Source organism: Peromyscus leucopus, chromosome 22 (genome assembly GCF_004664715.2).
Source record: "Peromyscus leucopus breed LL Stock chromosome 22, UCI_PerLeu_2.1, whole genome shotgun sequence".
NCBI classification, from domain to species: Eukaryota; Metazoa; Chordata; class Mammalia; order Rodentia; family Cricetidae; genus Peromyscus; species Peromyscus leucopus.
In genome coordinates, this window is record NC_051081.1 from 2,111,559 (window position 1) to 2,130,046 (window position 18,488).

At 61.8% G+C, this 18,488-nt stretch overlaps 2 protein-coding genes across 2 annotated transcripts; both read right to left on the reverse strand.

Annotated features, from left to right (window-relative positions):
* Window positions 1-623: 623 nt before the first annotated feature.
* Window positions 624-10,581, reverse strand: Tle6 (TLE family member 6, subcortical maternal complex member). Its single transcript, XM_028862794.2, has 17 exons — window positions 10,480-10,581; window positions 9,862-9,915; window positions 8,443-8,504; window positions 7,993-8,038; window positions 7,573-7,614; window positions 5,776-5,841; window positions 5,438-5,687; window positions 5,319-5,335; window positions 5,084-5,162; window positions 4,908-4,981; window positions 4,783-4,820; window positions 3,930-4,188; window positions 3,578-3,825; window positions 2,574-2,715; window positions 1,623-1,773; window positions 983-1,059; window positions 624-837 (listed from the first exon to the last, which is right to left on the reverse strand). The coding sequence occupies exons 2-17, from the start codon at window positions 9,904-9,906 to the stop codon at window positions 733-735; spliced, it is 1,701 nt and encodes a 566-aa protein (XP_028718627.1). The 5' UTR covers window positions 9,907-9,915; window positions 10,480-10,581; the 3' UTR covers window positions 624-732.
* Window positions 10,582-14,139: 3,558 nt separating this feature from the next.
* Window positions 14,140-16,693, reverse strand: LOC119086440 (basic proline-rich protein-like). Its single transcript, XM_037197983.1, has 3 exons — window positions 16,398-16,693; window positions 15,575-15,899; window positions 14,140-15,225 (listed from the first exon to the last, which is right to left on the reverse strand). Exons 1-3 carry the CDS (start codon window positions 16,691-16,693, stop codon window positions 14,140-14,142), a joined length of 1,707 nt encoding a protein of 568 aa, XP_037053878.1.
* Window positions 16,694-18,488: the final 1,795 nt, after the last annotated feature.

An 18,488-nucleotide genomic window follows, 5' to 3' on the forward strand; every position in this document is an offset into this window, starting at 1 on the left:
GTCCCTATGGGTCTTTACCCTGATTTTCAAACAAGGTCTTGAGCTCACTGGCATGGTAGGCCTATCCTTGAGCCCCAGGGACCCCGATGTCTCCACATCTACAACCAGGATCACAGGTGTGCCACTTTTAACACATGGGATCTAGGGATCTGAACTCAGGTCCTCAGGCTTGCTGGCAAGCATTTTACCAACCGAATGATCTCCCTAGCTCTGTTAAAACAGGGCAGGGTGCGGCCTCTCTATGTAGCCCTGGCTGTCCCAGAACACTCTATAGACCAGGCTGGCCTTGAACTCAGATCCTCCTGCCCCTGCCTCCCGAGTGCTGGGATTAAGGTGAGCAAGAGGATGGCTCAGAGCCACAAAGTCTTTCAAAAACTTGGGTTAAAAAGTGATAGGACAGCTGGGCAGTGGTAGCACACGCCTTTAATCCCAGCACTCCGGAGGCAGAAGCAGGAGGATCTCTGTGAGTTCAAGGCCAGCCTGGTCTACAGAGCGAGATCCAGGACAGGAACCAAAACTACACAGAGAAACCCTGTCTCGAAATACCAAAAATAATAAAAAAACCAACCAAAAAGGGATAGGACAATATCCCTTCAGAGGACAGAACAGACCGTCTCTGCCTTCTCAATTGCTTTATTACATGTGATGAGGGGTCGGGCACCCATGGGATCCTCACACCCACCACCACCCACCACTGTGCCGCTGGGAGAAAGAAGATGGGAGCCGACGCTGTCAGTACTTGATCTGGTACACTGAGGCATAGTCCCCGGATCCCGTGACGATCAGCCTGCCGTTGGCTGTCACGTCACAGCAAGTGACAGTAGCAGACTCAGGGACCTGTGAGATGCAGGCTGAGTGAGCCCACAGGATTCACCTGAGTCCAGCTCCTCTCCACCCGGGTTTAGGATCGTCCCCGTGAGGATGCCGCCCAGGATCCCACTGACACCCACCTCCCCCAGGGTCCCGCCCTGCACAGGAATACCTGGAATATTTTCGCTCCCATGGGCATGCTGTGGATGGTGACGAGGTCGTCCATGCCCACGCTCACCCACCATTGGCCTGGGAGGAGGTGGAGGGACAGTTAGGTTACAGAAGATCCCACCCTCTCTCATCTGTCAGCCAAGGGCCTGTCACCTCAGCACTCAGGAGGCTGAGGAAGGAGGGCTGAGGAGTTTGAGGACGAGCCGGGGCTGTGGAGAGAACCTGCTTCAAAAGAACCAAAAAGGCAGAGCAAATGGAGTTTTCCTGTTCTGCCTTTTGTTGTTCTGTTTGCTTTTGGTGTTTTAACAAGAGTCTTTCACAGCCAAGGCTAGCCCCAAACTCCCCATGTAACAAAGATGACCCTGAACTTCTGATCCCTGAGGGTGGTTTGTGTTAATAGAAGGTGTTGGGGTCAGGTGGTGGCGCACGCCTTTAACCCCAGCACTTGGGAGGCAGAGGCAGGAGGATCTCTGAGTCCAGGCTAGCCTGGTCTACAGAGTGAGTTCCAGGACAGCCAGGGCTGCACAGAGAGACCCTGTCTTGAAAAAACAAAAGGTGTTACAGTGTGGTGGGGTGTCAAAGCACTGATCGGGCATTGAGTCCACGGAGCGGAAGCTTCTGGAAGGTCAGTGACTCCTTACCGTTTGGGGAGAACTTGAGGTCTAGGATGGTCTTGTGCTTGGTGCCCACAGTGAACGCCTCTCTCTTCTTGCTGTTGTACAGACACTGCTGGCCGTTGGCCAGGCCCAGCAGCAGCCAGTCTTCCAGGGGATTGAGAGACAGGCTCATGATCTGGGGTGAACAGGGCCGAGGTGCAGAGATCAGACCCCAACCCGGCAGGTGGCAAGGGCCCCAGGACTCACCACCTGGCTGTTTCCCGTCACAGTCCCCATGCCTCCCTTTACAGAGTTAAAACAGGACAGCAAAGAATCTGTTTCTCTCCCTTTTTGGTTTTATTGAGACAAGGTCTTACTCTGTAGCCTAGGCTAGCTTGTAATGACTCACCACATAGCCCATGCTGGTCCTGACCTCCAGTATAAAACATTTACGACGACAGTCTTTGAGACAAGTCTCATGTAGCCCAGACTATCCTTCAGGTCCCTGTGTAGCTGAGGATGACCTCGAAGTTCTGATCCTCCTGCCTCTACCTCCCCAGTGATGGGGTGTCAGGCATGGTGGGGCACAATGCTGGAGATAGGACCCAGCACCCTAAGGAAGCATTCTACCTACTGAACTCTGGCTCACTTTCTCTTTTGAGACAAGGTCTCACTATGTAGCCCAGGAGAGACACTTTCCATCCTCCTGCCTTGGCTTGGGTACTGGGATGAGAGTCTTTGCCTCCGTGCCCATTATAACAAAAGGTTTTTTGTCTCGTTTTTCAGACAGGGTTTCTCTGTGTAGCCCTGGCTGTCCTGGAACTCTCTCTGTAGACCAGGCTGGCCTTGAACTCACAGAGATCCACCTGCCTCTGCCTCCCGAGTGCTGGGACTAAAGGCATGCGCCACCACTGCCTGGCTGGCAAGGATATCTATCTGACCTGGAATGTCGTCCCCCAACCCCATGTCCGTCCAGCCCCAGCCGGGTCTGTGCACCTGGGACTGGAACGTGTGCTCCTGCAACACCTTGGCCGTCCGCAGGTCCCAGCATCGCAGACAGGCGTCCAGACCTCCCGTCCAGACATGGTCACCTTTGACCACGAGGCTCTTGGCTGCACTAACAGGGCCTTCGAGGTCCCTAGCCAGAGAAGACAGCAAAGCGCACGGTGAGCCTAGCCTTGGGGCCCATGTTCCTGAGGTCCCCCAGCCCCACTGCCAATCCAACCCGCAGGTGACCCTCTACCTTTGGCAGGAAGGGGACAGTGATGCCATCCCAAAGTCCCTGCACCTCATGGGTAACTATGTTCCAAACCAACACGAGTGTGCTGGCCCACACCTATAATTCCAGCCCTGGGAGGCTGAAGGACTGCCATGAGTTCTAGGCCAGCCTGGGTATAATAGCGAGAACCTGTCTCATAGGAGAGGGAGAACCAACCAGCTACTCAGGAGGCTGAGGCAGGAGGATTGCAAGTTAGAGCTATACTGGGCTACAGAGTGAGCTCAGTTATCAGCCTTGCAAGTGTCACATAGTCTGACCTCAAGAACCGAGCAGGGCTCGGCAAGGTGCACCTGTCATCCCAGCACTCCAAAGACCGGGCTAGCCTGGTCTACATAGTGAGACCTCGTGTCAGAAAAAGATGAATAAAAACAAAAAGTGTTGGCTCCCAGGTGGCTCAGCGGGTTCCATTCCCAGGAACCCACTCGATGGAAGGAGAACAGTCTCCTGCAGGTTGTCCTGCGCCCCTGCTAGGCCCCCATCCACGAGTAATACAACGCATGCGCCAGGCACACACAGCGCTTAGGCGGTGGAGGAGGCAGGAAGACCAGAAGTTCAAGGCCGTCCTCTGCGCTTGAGGCCAGCACGGGGTCACATGAGCATTATCCTAAACCAAAGGTAAAAAGAGAACTGGGGTGGGGTGGGGTGGAGCCGGCCTAGAATTCCCAGTGAGGGGCTGGGTCATGAAAAGCCTCGGGATGTGTCCTCAGGTCCGTGTCCGCACCTGACCACGTCCCGAATCCGTAGGTCCCATATCCTGACCAGGCCATCCGTGAAGCCAGCGAAGACCATGTTCTCCTCCGAGCTGGCCAGGGCCTGGCAGGAGAGGCCCTCGCAGGGCAGCTGGCACTTCTCGTACAGGGACGGGGCTGCCAGGTCCCACACGCTCACGCCAGGCAGGTTGTGTCCACCCGCGAACAGGGTCCGGCTGTTGGAAGACAGCTGACAGGTGCGCAGGTACGCCCCGTTGGCCTGCAGAGGGCGGTGCCCGTGAGCAAGCGTCCATCCGCCCTGGTGGCTTCCGCCCCCCACCCCCCCCCGCGCTCCCCGTCCCGGGCGCCTTCCCTGCCCATCACCTGGCCGCTGCATTGAAGGTTGCTTTCAGGGAATTCGTCCTCCGCCACCTGCTTTGTTAGGCACCACACCTTGATGCCACTCCGGCTACAGGTGAAGACGTGCCTGGTGAAGCTGCTCACGGCCAGCGCCAACAGGAGCTCCTGGTGTTTGAGCACGCGAACCTTCTGCAGGGCCTGGGGCACGGCGACCATCTCCACCTGTGAGACCGGTGCGCCGGGCCTCTTCCAACTGTATTCCAAGTCCTCGGAGTCCCAGCACCTGCGGACGGGGTCTCGGGGCGTCAGATTTTCAAGATAGGGTCTTATTGGTCCAGGCTGGACTCCCCATGTAGCCAAGGCTGGTCTTGAACTCCTGGCGCCCCTGCCTCCACCTTGAGTGCAAGGAGACACACTCTAATTCTTCGCGGAGTCACATACGCTTCCGCACCCTGTCTAAAACGCTTTGCACGATTAGACTAAACTCCTGTGCACCCTCTGACGGCTCGAATTATCATCCTCCCTTTTCCAAGTCATCCTCCTCCAACTACGGGGTTGGGAAAATCTGTGTTGAGATTTAAGTGAGGGATTCCTTCTCCAACCCTTTAAAAATTGTCATTATGTTGTACTTATTGTCTGTTTGTGTGTGTGTGTGGGGGGGCTGGGGTCAGGATAACTGTGGGAGTCAGTTTTCAATCATGCGGACCCCAGGGATCAAATTCAGGTCCAGGTTTATCAGCAAGCGCCTTTACCTGCTGAGCCCTCTTGTCGGCCCCTCCCCCTTCCACCACCGGTGAGGACAGGCGTGGGGGAGGGAGGGGCAGGGGTGGGGGAGGGAGGGGCAGCGTGGAGGTAACTTTGCCCTCTCCCTACTCACAGGGGCTTCAGAAATAGACCAGCACTTTTAGAAGATTCCTGTGGTGCAAAGAAAGAAGCTGATCCTGCTGGCTTGGGACCTCCCCCCCCCCCCCTCGCCATGTCTGCATCCGGGCACCTGCTCACCTGGGTCTCCTGTTGGGGCTGGCTGATGTCTTTTTGGGAATCACCAAGCAGACCCAAGGGAGTCAGGACAGGGGCTGTGTGGGACAGCAGGATTCAGGGGCACCCAGGAGCCTCGCCCCTCCACGCCCCCGCCCCTTCATCCCAGACCCCGCCCCTCCACGGCCCCGCCCTCCTACATAAGTCACTCAGGCTGCCGCGCTTGGTCTCAGGATCCAGTTCCAGTTCCGAGTCGCTCACGCACGAGCTCTTCCTTTCCTGGGAGACAGAACTGGGTCAAGCTGGGGGGCACAGGACCCAGTGGGACCCCGAGCTGCGGCTGGGATCCTCCTGGGGAGGTCAGAGTGTAGGGGTGAGGTGGAGGGGACGGGAGGCGAACTGGTGTGTGTGGGGGTCTCAGCCAAGGGTACTCACCCCTCTCAGCGGCTTCTCTGTCGCCATGACAACAGGCAAGGAGGAGAGAGATGGAGAGCAATGAGGTTTGCCCGGACACCCAAGGCGCTCCCCGCACCCCGCGAGCGAGGGACCCTCACCCCTCTGTGCCTGCTGGTTGTCCTGGCCATCCGTGAAGAGTTTCCAGAGCTCCCAGGTCAGGGCGTCTCTCCAGAACTGGGGCTCCCTGTCCCACACGGGCTGTGGGTCCTGCTGGTCCTCAGCCTCTGAGAGGCACTGCCGGCGTCTGGTGGACGGCTGAGGCCCCGGGGTGGCTTTGGGTTTGGGCTCCTTGGGGGCTGCGGCCTCTGGGATCTGCTTGGCTTCTTTCTCAGCCCAGTCCTGCTTGATCTGGACCGAGCCCGTGGGGCCTCGTGAGTCACACACGTGAGCCCGTGGGGCCTCGTGAGTCCCCCCCAGCTCCAGGGTGGATACTCACCTTGACCATATCCAGGATGTGCGGGGAATTGCTGAAAATCTCCATCAGCTTGAAGAAGTCTTCCACCTAGAACAAGTTAGGACTGCACCTCGCTGCAGGCACTGAATGTGGGGAAGGGGAGCGTGTGGCGATGCTTGGCACCTGGCAACCTCTCTGTACACAGACGCAAGCTCTGCCACTGGGGACAAACCACCTCTACACACCCACGCACAGCAGTATACACCTGTCCCTGCGGAGCTAAGACAGGAGGATCGGGAGAGTTCAGGGTCATCCTTAGCTACATACTGAGTTTGAGATCCTGTCTCCAAAAAACAACAAAACAAAACCCAAACCCAAAAACTCTTCCACTAAAAAAGCAGTTAACACCACAAATGGGGCTTGGGACGCCGCCCTCGATGTACAAGGCCCTGGGACTTTTCCCCAGCATGGATTAAAGACCTTAGTGTTATTTTGTACATAGGGAAACCGAGGCCCAGAGACTCAAACAGCAGCCCTGCGCCTTCCGAGCCTGCCCGCCCCCGCCCCCCCCCGTCCCCCCACCCCGTCCCCCTTGGAGGGCAGGGTCCCAGGGAGCTGCCTCCCAGGGAGGGGATGATGGATTCCAGGGCAGCACCAGCCCGGGGCTGCACAAAGCCCAGGGGAGCCCTTCCGATCTCCCCCTGGCTCATTAATGTGCAATTTACTGGCACTTTAGTGAGCCAGGCGCTCAGCGTGAATGGAGGGAGAGCTGCGGCTTCCCTCCTGCTGCTCCCAGGGAAGGAGGGGGGTGGGGGGGCTGGTGCAGCAGGGACCCGGGAGTGAGGCTGGGGGGAGGGAGGGGGGTCGGTTAAAGCAGAGCTGCAGGGAGCTGCCCGGGAATCACAAGCCACAGGCAGTGGCTGGCCCCACGCACGCACCTGTCAATCATTCCCTCATGACGAGCGCCCAGCCCCCCATTCATCCTTCGCTCTAGCACCTGATGCCAAGATCAGTCCCCTCGCTCTTCCAACCGCAGCCTTCCAGGGCTCCTACTGCTCCCCGGGCAGGGGGAAAGGCCCAGGACTCCCTGCAGCCCCCCAAGCCCTGACCTGCGCGCCCCCGCCCCCCGCTGCTCCCACACAGGACCCCTGCAGAGGGCCGTTCCTCCTCCTGCCTGGACAAGGTCCCTCTCCCAAACAGGAGCATCCATCCCTTCTGCCTGCTCAGTGCACCTTCCTGACCACCCTGAGCTGCGGCCCACACCCTAGCCCCCGCCTGGAGCTCTGGGCACCCGCCCCCGGCTCTCCTTCCGTCTCCGGGCCTCGCTCTTTCCCCAGCACCTCTGCTGGCCTGGCGAACGGTGGCTGCTGAGGCTGCCGAGGGTCTTGAATGAACAACCATGCTCTGGTGGCTTCCTGCCCACCCATCCCCGGCTGCCCACCCCTACCCAGGCCCCCACTGAGCTGCCGTCCGGGCCCTGGCTCCCCGCCAGTGACATCTGGCCCCAGGCAGCGCCTCCTTCCTGCCAGTGCCCTTGAGAAAGGGGCCAGGTGGTGGGAGGGGAAGCGGATGAGGACGCACGTGCCTTGGCTGGGGCCAGGGGTGGGAGGGGAGAGCGGGGCGCTCCTCCGAAGGCCTGTCTCCCGCCCATGCCTGGGACCCGAGCATAGCCCTGACCCGGGAGCTCCAGGGCACCTGGGGCCTGGGCAGGAAGGATGAGCCACAGCTAGATGTGAGGACTCGAAATCAACTCCCTCCTTCCTGTCTCCAGGCCTCTGTGGCTCCCACCTCCCTGGAATCTCATCTCCCCTCCCCCCCCCCAGAATGCCCCCAGCTCACCTGTTTGTAATGCTCTTCAAAGGACTGATTGACATTGGACACCTGAAATCACAGCAGCCGAAGGGTGGGCCTGTGACCCTGAGCGCGACCCCTTGGCCTCTTTGATCTTGTTTATTTAACTGTGGAGACCACAGAGGCCCACGGAACCCAGCCTGGCCTTGAACTCACTATAGCAGAGGTGAATCCTCCTGCCTCATCTCCCTGCGCTGGGATGACAGGTGGGCACCACTTAGCTGTTTATTTTTAAATTGACCACTGCTAACTGTATCGCCTTCAGCTCCCGCATGCAGCCCCTCAGGGCCCTGCCTGCTCCTCTGCCTCTGCCTCCTCTCTAGTTCACACACAGGTCTCCTCCCTGCTGCCCACGCCCCCCCTCCTGGGACAGCTACGCCCCCCGGGGCTGCCGCTGGGGTGGCTTACCAGGCTGGAGATGTTGTCCAGCTGGATCATCATCTCAGAGATGACTCTGATGGGGGGACGGGAAGAAGCAGTTGAGGATCCTTCTAGAAAAAGCCCCTGTATCTGCCCTAGGGCAGAACCCCACAAGGACGAGCCGCCCAGTCCATAAACAGAGGGAAGGGGCCACCCCAAACGCCTAAGTCTGATGCAGGGCTTTTGCACATGCAAGGCACATATTTTTGCCGTTGCTTATTGGAGACAGGATTTGGTGGCTGTGTGGCCCGCGTGGCCCAGAACTCGCCATCCTCCTGTCTCAGTCTGCACCACTGCCAAAAATCAACACCCTGGCTTAAAACCAAACAAAGTGAACACTTCACTGGGAACCAGCCTTCGCCGCGGGCTGCCCTGGTGGACGCGGAGGAGGGGGAGAGGGGGAGGGGGGCAGGGGGGCCCTGAGGGGAGGCCCCTCACCTGTTGAGTTCCTCCGGAAGCTGTTCCATGATGGAGGAGTACCTCTTCGAGAAGCTGAAAGGCTGGAAAGGTCAAAGGTCAGAACCGTGAAGACTGCGGCGCCCCCAACTCCCAGATACGCGCCCCCCAAGGTGCCCAGTCAGGTCCCCCTTCTCCAAGCCCCTGAACTCTTGGGTTACAGGACCAGCCATGCAGCGGGCACAGAAGAACCCACTAGATCTAGACCCTGGTTCTCGCCTTCCCTGATGCTGCGACCCTTTAAATACAGCTGTGCTGACCCCAACCATAGCTACTTTGTTGCCACTCCGTAACTGTAATTTCGCTACTGTTACAAATCGGAATGTAAACAGTTGATATGCGGCATATCGGATAATGGGGTCTCGGCCCACGTGTTGAGAACCTCTACCCTGGAGTCGGCTCGTGCACAGGCCCTAACGTTGCCTTGACCTTTAGGGAAGGGAGGAGGAGAGGGAGGAGGGGACATCAGCCTGTTTTTTTGTTTTTTGAGGCAGCGGCTCCGACTGCACTGGCCTCCAACTCTGATCCATCGCCTGCCTCGGCCTCCCCAGTGCTGGGATTAAAGGTGTGCGCAATTAATCACAGTAGAGCCAACAGCCCAGCACGGCAGGCGGGGTCCACCCTGACCACGCCCCCAGCCCCTCACTGGGGATTCTGGGCGGGACTCCACCCTGCCACGCCCCCAGCCCCTCATGGGGATTCTGGGCGGGGCTCCACCCTGACCACGCCCCCAACCCTCACTGGGGATTCTAGGCGGGGGCTCCACCCTGACCACGCCCCCAGCCCCTCACTGGGGGATTCTAGGCGGGGCTCCACCCTGACCACGCCCCCAGCCCTCACTGGGGGATTCTAGGCGGGGCTCCACCCTGACCACGCCCCCAGCCCTCATTGGGGATTCTAGGTGGGGCTCCACCCTGACCACGCCCCCCCTCACTGGGATTCTAGCGGGCTCCACCTGACCACGCCCCAGCCCCTCACTGGGGGATTCTAGGCGGGGCTCCACCTGACCACGCCCCCAGCCCTCACTGGGGATTCTAGGCGGGGCTCCACCCTGACCACGCCCCCAGCCCCTCACTGGGGATTCTAGGCGGGGAGCATCTGACCACGCCTCCAGTGGGCGGGGCCTCACCCTGCCCGCCAGACCAGGTGAAACCTAAGTGCTAATCGCCGGTGATTGACATTGGGGACGCCTGTTGGCCCCGTCCTTCCCGGGTTGTTTTCACCTGCGCAGTGGGGTCCCAGGTGCAGACGCTGTGCGTGCGGGGCTGTGGTCATCCTGGCTAGGTCTGCAGAATTGCGAGTTCCAGGCCAGGCTGGGACAGTGAGACTCAACGTCTCCAACGCCCCCCAATGACCCAGTGTGAGGAGAGGAAGCCGACTGCACCCCTCACCACCTCTCACCAAAAGTCCACCGAGGGCGCCATTGCTCTGGCTGCGGGAAGTCATCTGTAGATTCTGGAAGTCAAGGGAGCAGGTTCGGTTTAGACAGAAAAGCCGGCCCCACCCACCCCTGCAGCCTCCCCACCGTCAGGACCCAGCTGCAGAGGAAGCCCCTGCCCCTTCCCCACGCTGTCTGCATTCCTTCAGCCCCGTCTCCACCGCAGGGGCTACAGTTCCAGAACCTACCCACCCCACCCCCGCTGAGCATGGGGGGCTCATCCCTTCAGACACCGAGACTAGAGTACCGGAGCAGTCAGGGATGTGGGAAGTCGCAGAGGGTTTTGAGGGACGAGTAGGAGTTTGCCAGGCGTACTAATTAAGTATGCGTGGGGTGTACATATGTGTGTACACACACACGTACACACACACACACAGGCACACACCCTAACACACACACTCAGGCACAACCGTAAAACGTTTTTAAAGGAAGAACTTCGCAGACAAATGACGTTCGGTGCACTCTCCCATCCTTCACCCTGGGCGAACGCCTTGCTGAGGTCAGTTTTGTGCGGGTCCACGCCCCCCCCAGCTCCCCCACGCGCGCAAACCGCCTGCAGGAAGCAGGCTGCCCCCACGCACCACCTCAGAGGCCCGGGAGGCCCAGGGGATCCCAGAGGAAGCCGCGGAGGTCAGCGGAGTTCAGGCCGGAGGACGCCCCTCCTGCCGGGCCCCGGGCCATTTGACCCCTCCGGCCCCGCCCCGCCCGCCCAGGCCCCGCCCCCAGGCCCCGCCCCCACCGCCCCCTCCCAGGGAGGCCCAGGCCTCGGGTGCACGTGGGCCCGGGGCTGCGCGGGCCGCCCCTGCAGGCGCTGCCCAATCAGGAGGCCGCCAGCCCACGTGGGCCGCGATCCCGGCTGCTCATTGCTCCGCTTGTGGCCCGGCTGTCAATCACGCAGTTCCAGGGCTCGCTTTAACCCTCGCGTTCCCGGTGCGGTTTGCTAGCTCGGAGGGGACCTCGGAGTGTTTGGTGAAAAGATCTGAATATTTGGGGCGTGACTGCAGCCAAGACCTTTGATAAGAGTTCGATCCCTGGGACCCACATGTTGGAAGGTGAACCCACTCTTGCGCGCGCGCGCGCGCACACACACACACCCCTCAAATGATTTTCTTTTTAATCTGGGTGAGCTGGAGAGATAATTAGGGAGTTGAGAGCACTGGCTGCTCTTGCACAGGACCCTGGTTCGATTCCCAGCACTCATGTAGTGGCTCACAGTGGTCGTGGTCTGTAACTCTAGTTCCGGGGCGTCCGAAGCTCTCTTTTTGCCCTCATGGTGCACACATACACCCTGGCAAAACATCCGTACGCATAAAATAAAATGCAAAAAGATTAATTCAAAGCCAGGCAGTGGTGACGCACAACTTTAACCCCAGCACTCAGGAGGCAGAGGCTGGTGGACCTCTGTGAGTTCAAGGCCAGCCTGGTCTACAAAGTGAGTTCCAGGACAGCCAGAACTACACAGAGAAACCCTGTCTCGGAAAACCAAACAATAAACAAACAAACAAAAACCCCCAATAAATAAAAATAAAAATAAAATTAAAAAATCTAAGTGCTCAGTTTTGAAATTCTGGGGTGTGCTGATGGAGTCGGGAGCCATAGCTTGAGAACCTCCACCGTTCCCGTGAGAAATGAGGCGTCTAGTGTCCTGTGAAGTGACACCGACCTGCTGTGTGGCCCAGGCTAGCCCTGGCTCCTCTGCAAGCTGAGGCCGGAGAATCAGGACTCAATTTGATCTCAAGGTAAGAGGTAAAAGAAGGACCACAGCCCAGGCTGGCACGTATGCGCCCAGGACCCTATTCCTAGCACCCTGTGAATCCGGCATGGTCAGAGACGCCCAGCACTGGCAGGTGGAGGCCGGAGGGTTAACAGTTCAAGGCCATCCTGGGCTCCATAGAGAGTTACAGTCTAGCCTGGGCTACATGAGGCCCTGTCTCAAAAGAGAAAGAAAGGTTGAGGGCACAAAGCTATACCCCGGACATCCGAATTCAAGGGCGGAAAGTGGACAGAAGACCCTGGGGTGAGCTGAGGGTGGCCCTGGGGTAAAGTGGACCCCGTGGACCCCCTTCCCCCACCCCCAGGCCCGCTCCAGCCGCAGGTGAGGGGTGTGAAATTAAACCACGGCCTCTGCGTAACGGAGGCAGGGAAGTGGCAGTGAGTTTGGGGCCAGCCTGGGCTCCGTAGTAAGAGCAGGGCTAAGACAGCCGGTCTGTGAGAGGGCCCAGTGGCGAAGGCGATGGCTGCCACGCCTGATGGCCTGAGTTCCATCCCTGCGCTCCACACTACTGAGGGCAAGGATGCGTTCTCATTCCCGGGCCGGGTCCTCTGACCCCCCCCCCCAACACACACACAAGCACACACGAACAAGTAACTGTAACTCAATTAGGCCTCTGCCTTCCCCTTTATTACAAAGTTAATTAATGTGTCGGATCCTTTGTAATCTGTGACTGGAGCTGCCACGTGGGTGCTGGGACTCGAACCCAGTTCCTCTGCGGGAGCACCTAGTGCGGGTCACCGCTGAGCCAGCTCTCCAGCCCTGCACACACATATATTTTTCTCTTTTCCCCGGTCCTGCTCTTGAGCAGGGCTTCTGCACACACTAGACCAGACCTCACGCCCTCATTCTCCCTTTCAGCCGTGACTCTTCCTGCAGACAGAGGACAGCGGCCCCGGCGCCCCGCGCTGTGAGCTGAAGCGGGGTCTCTCGCGCCCTCTGGCTGTCATGATTATCATGACACCTTGACTACTTCACAGGCGATGGCGTCATCACTGAGGCTTCTGCAAAAATATTCAATCATCGTGTCAACGCTGGCCCCCATCCACGTCTGAAAAAGTCACATTTCCGGGGCTGGGGGTGGTGGTGCACCCGTTTAATCCCGGCACTCGAGAGGCAGAGCCTGGAGGATCTCTGTGAGTTCAAGGCCAGCTTGGGCTACAGAGTGAGATCCTGTCTCAAAACACCAATACTACTAAATAATTGATAAATAATAAAGATAAATAATAAAAACAATAATAAATTGAGACACTCAGGAGGCAGAGACAAGCAGATCTCTGAGTTCGAGGCCAGCTGCTCTACACAGTGAGTTCCAGGACAGCCAGGGCTACAGAGAAACCCTGTCTCAAAAACACAAATAAATAAAAACTTTTTTTTTTCCCCTGAGACTGGGATTCTCTGTGTAGCCCAGGCTGGCCTCAGACTTCCAGAGATCCACCTGCCTCTGCCTCCTGAGTGCTGGGGTTACAGGTGTGGCCACTACCGCCCGCCATTAATAACAAATTTAAAAAAAAATCCCTTTTGTCTTTTTTACTTCAGTCCTTGAGAGCCAGGGTGTTGTATATGCTATTCATTGCATTTAATTATTTTATTTACTTCCTGTTTTGATCTCAATTTTTAATATTGAATTGATCAGTTTTAATTGTGTGTTAGTTTGGTGAGCTGTGTGCATGAGAGTGCAGTTTTCCGCGGTGGCCAGAGAGGGCGTCTGAGAGCGTGCAGCTGGAGTCACGTGGGTGTCGGGGGATACCATTGCACTGGGGCCTGAGGAGCCGGAAGTGCTCCTAAGTGCTGATTCATCTCTCCAGGACCATTTTCAACGTACTCTTCCTATTTTGCATTTTATATTTATTGTATTGTCTTTTTCCATTTCATTTATTGACTTAATTTTTAATGCTATTGTATCATTTTATTATTTTATCTTATTTTCTTAAAACTTTTAATTATTGCAGTTTTTGTGACAAGGTTTCTCTGTGGGAACCCGGTTGTCCTGCAACTCACTTGGTAGCCCAGGCTGGCCTCGAACTCAGAGAGATCCGCCTGCCTCTGCCGCCCGAGGGCTGGGATTAAAGGCGTGTGCCTCCACGTCCCAGCCCATTTTACTTTATTATAAAATTTATTCTTACAAGAATGTGCGAGGATTTGTGATCCTCCTGACTCAGCTTCCGGGAATCACTGTAGCTGGGTTCCCGGAAGACAGACTGATGGGCCGGGCAGAGAGGAAGGAAACAGCCAGGCTGGCGCATCCCGCCTAGGGCAGGCTCGTCACAGGTACGTCCCGACGCGGTGGCCTGTGCCCCTCCCCACCCCCGCCCGAATTGGTGGCCCCTGTGTCCCGCTCCACTCTGTGGCTGCAGGAGTTCGAGGCTCTGCTTGGCTCGCGCCTGCTCCCGGGTGCAGTCTGGGGAGCAGGCGTTGGTTAGGGGCACGCCAGCACTTTGGGGAGTCTTGTACAGGGTGACCCCGGTCGTCACCGCGGGGGTCGCCACTGTGCTAGAACCTTTGCGGGGTTCACCCCAGCTCCAGGTGGTGCGCGGAGGGGAGCGCGGGCGCCATCTGCTGCTCGAGCCGGGCACTGCAGGATCCAGAGATGGAAGGGCTGGGGGGTGAGGGGCGGGCTGGGGGGGGTGAGGGGCGGGTTGGGGGGATGAGGGGCGGGCTGGGGGGGGTGGGGGGCGGGCTGCGGGGGGTGAGGGGGCGGGCTGCGGGGGGTGAGGGGGGGGTGGGGGGGTGAGGGGGCGGGCTGCGGGGGGTGAGGGGGGGCTGGGGGGGGTGAGGGGCGGGCTGCGGGGGGGTGAGGGGCGGGCTGCGGGGGGTGAGGGGCGGCTGGGGGTGAGGGGGGGGGGGGGGGGGGGGGTGGGGGCGGGGGGGGTGAGGGGCGGGGGGGGGGGCGGGGGGGTGGGGGCGGGTGGGGGGGGGGGGGGGTGGGGGGGGGGGGGGGGGGGGGGGGGGGGGGGGGGGGGGGGGGGGGGGGGGGGGGGGGGGGGGGTGGGGGGGGGGGGGGGGGGGGGGGGGGGGGGGGGGGGGGGGGGGGGGGGGGGGGGGGGGGGGGGGGGGGGGGGGGGGGGTGAGGGGCGGGTGGGGGGGTGAGGGGCGGGCTGGGGGGGGTGAGGGGCGGGCTGGGGGGGGGGGGCGGGCGGGGGGGTGAGGGGGCGGGCTGGGGGGTGAGGGGGGGGTGGGGGGTGGGGGGGGGGGGGGGGGGGGGGGGGGTGAGGGGCGGGGGCTGGGGGGGCGGGTTGGGGGGTGAGGGCGGGCTGGGGGGGTGAGGGGCGGGTGGGGGGGCGGGGGGGTGAGGGCGGGCGGGGGGGGGCGGGGGGGGGGGCGGGGGGGTGAGGGGCGGGCTGGGGGGGGGGGGGGGAGGGGGGCGGGGGGGGCGGGTGGGGGGGGGGGGGAGGGGCGGGGGGGGGTGAGGGGCGGGTGGGGGTGAGGGGGGGCGGGGCGGGGGGTGAGGGGGGGTGAGGGGGCGGGGGGGGGTGAGGGCGGGTGGGGGGTGAGGGGCGGGGGGGGGGGGGGTGAGGGGCGGGCTGGGTGAGGCGGCGGGGGGGGGGGGGGGCGGCTGGGGGGTGGCGCTCGAGCGGCCCCGGCGCCGTGAGGGGCTGTGGCTAGCGGGCTGGAGTGGGCTGGCGCGGGTGAGGCGGCCTGCGGTTGAGCTGGCGGGCGGCGCTGCGGCTGGGGTGCAGTCTGGGGAGCAGGCGTTGGTTAGGGACACGCGAGCGACTTTGGGGAGTCTTGTTTAGGGTGACGGCCCGGTGCGTCACCGCGGGGGTCGGCCACTGGCTGGAACCTTTGCGGGGTTCACCCCAGCTCCAGTGGTGCGCGGAGGGGTGAGCGGGCGGCCAGTCTGCTGCTCGGAGCGGGCACTGCAGGATCAGAGATGGAAGGGGCTGGGGGGTGAGGGGCGGGGCTGGGGGGGGGTGAGGGGCGGGTGAGGGGCGGGCTGGGGGGGGGGGTGAGGGCGGGGTGGGGGGGGTGGGGGGGTGAGGGGCGGGCGGGGGGGGGGGTGAGGGGCGGGTTGGGGGGGATGAGGGGGTGGGACTGGGGGGTGAGGGGCGGGCTGGGGGGTGAGGGGCGGGCTGGGGGGGGTGAGGGGCGGGCTGGGGGGGTGAGGGGCGGGGTGGAGGGGGGGGGGGGGGGGGGGGGGGGGGGTGAGGGGCGGGCTGGGGGGTGAGGGCTGGGGGGGGGGGGGGTGGGGGGGGGGGGGGGGGGGTGGGGTGGGAATGGGCTGGGGGGCTGGGAGTGGGTAGTGGGTGATGGACGGCAGGGGCAGGGCCTGCAGAGACCTTGCCTGTCCTCCGCCAGGGTGGGAAACAAAGTGAACCTGTCAGGAGGAAAGCGTGGTCACACTGTGTGTGCTTCCCTGGGACTGCGGTCCCACGAGGGAGTGCGCAGTGTGCATGTGTGTGTGTGTGCGCTGTGCGCGTGTGTGTGTGCGCGCTGTGCGTGTGCACTGTGCGTGTGTGTGCGCTGTGCGTGTGTGCACCGTGCGTGCGTGCGCTGTGTGCGCGCGCTGTGTGTGTGTGTGTGTGTGCGTACGTGTGTGTGTGTGCGCTGTGCGTGCGTGTGTGTGTGTGCGCTGTGCGTACGTGTGTGTGTGCGCTGTGCGTGCGTGTGTGCGCTGTGCGCGTGCGTGAGACCTGCGCGTCTGTGCACAATGAGCAGTGACCCTGGTGGGAGACGAGCCCGAAACACTGCGGGCAGCCCGTGCGCTAACCGCTGGGCGTCCCTCACACCGCATCAATCGAGTCTGAGCCCACGCGTGGGCGCGAGCGCCGCAGAGACCCCGAGGACGTCAGACTGACCCCTGCGGGGCTCAGGTCCCAACGCGCACCACCCGGGGACCGAACTGCGGTCCCCAGGCCGGGCGGCAAGCTGAGCATCCGGGCACCCGGGCACCCGGAAAAGACCCCCGGGCCGGATCTGCTCACAGCCGCGCCCGGGAACCGAACTGCGGTCCCCAGGCCGGGCGGCAGGCGTGGCCACGTGCCAAGCACCGAGCGGAGCTGAGCATCCGGGCATCCGGGCATCCGGGCACCCGGAAAAGACCCCCGGGCCAGATCTGCTCACAGCCGGGCCCAGGGGGGCGGCGCCAGAGCTAGCCCCGCCCACCGGCCAATCCGCTTCCGGTGGGCTTTTGACAGCCGTGCCCTCCAATCGCATTCGAGCGGAGGCGGGCACTAGCGGCTCCGGGGTCGGTACTGGAGCGCTCAGCGGCCCCGCCCACCGTCAATGGCTCGCCAATCACAGAGTCAGACTCCTTTCCGCTTCCGGTCCCGGTTAGACAATCGGAAGTTCTTCCGGACCGAAACCGGAAGCCGTGGGGAACCTGGGCCGGATGCTGAGACTGACCGGAATCGGATGACAGGGCCGACTGTAAGGTGGCCGGAAGCGGAAACGTGTTGCGCTGCCGCCCCGGTCTTAGTCCTCTTCTGACTGACGCGCCCAGAGCCGCGGTGGCCACGCCTACGACCCGAACGTCAGAGGTCGAGGACGGAGGTCAAAGGGCAGGGAAGGAACTTCCGGTACCGCGGCTGGCAGGCGCGAGCGGCGGGTTTGGCTGTGATGTGGGGGGCGTGGGACGCCACGGTGCGGTTTCCATGGGAACCGGCGGCGACCCAAGCTGCGCATGCGCGGGAGCGCGGCGCCCGGGACCCGCGGGCCGCGGCCGTCGCTGCTGCGAGGTCGCCAGGGGCAGCGGCCGGTGTGGCCGGCGCTGCCTCGAGGAGCGCGCGCCTGAGCGAATAAATATCAAAATAAAGAAAGAAAGGCGTCCCTAAGCGAATAAATATCAAAAATAAGAGAGGCGGCCCGGGGTGGGCGGGTGAGGGTGTCCGCCGCCCGCGGGGTGACCGGGGTCAGGCCCCGGCGTCCGCAGGCGGAGGAAGTTCCCTGGGTCACACACACACACATATAGTTTTTACTGTCCCCCCAAGTCGAGATGTGAAGTCCGGGGAGGGTGCGCGGGCCTGTGTGTGCACCCCCCCCCCCGGGAGGGGTGACTGCCGCGGTCCCGACGCCAGCTCTGCACAAAGGCGGGCTCTGCACCGGGTCCTATGCGCGCGCGTGGAGACCAGGTGAGACCCCACCACACCCCAGTTCCCCCAAGGCCGCAGAGCTGAGGGAGGGACATCTAAAATAGCCAGAACCGAGTCGGTCCCCATCCCAGACAGGGTGAAGTCGGAAGCTTTAAAAGAACAAAGTCAGACTGTCTGGTGGTAGGAACCACGAGACTCCCCCTCCCCGAGATAACGTGACCAGATTTTGGAGATGGGCCGTAAAACTCCTGACAGAGCAAAAACTAAGATAAAAGTCCAAACTCAGGAAAACTGGACCAATCAAGTAAACCTTGCTATTGCATTCTGGACATATCTGGTCTCCTGGTGGTCTCTTTGGGGGTCCTTATCTGGGCATAACACAGGCTAGCCCCCCCCCTCCCCCGTGTCCGTCCCCTGGAGCCCCTTTTTCCCCCCTGTGGTTCACGCAGGGTCTCACCGGCACCTGCGCGCCCCAGGGCCACCCCCGCCCCCGGCGCCCAGCCCAGGCATCGACCCCGGCCCCCTCCGCTGTGTCCCCGCGGCCGAGAGGCCGTGATCCAGCCGCACCGGCCCACGGCATTCGTCTGCGGGTCTGGGGATCGAGCCCAGAGTTTGTGTGGTCGTGCCCCGGCGCCCATGCGGTGTGCATGACCCTACAGGCCGGGGCGTCCGCGGCGTGGGCCCCCCGTGTGGCCCGGACTGTCCTCCGACGCCGACCGCCCTGCACCGCTCCCCGAGCGCCAGCCCAGCCCTCCTGCGCCCGGCTCAATGGGAAGCAGGCGGGAAG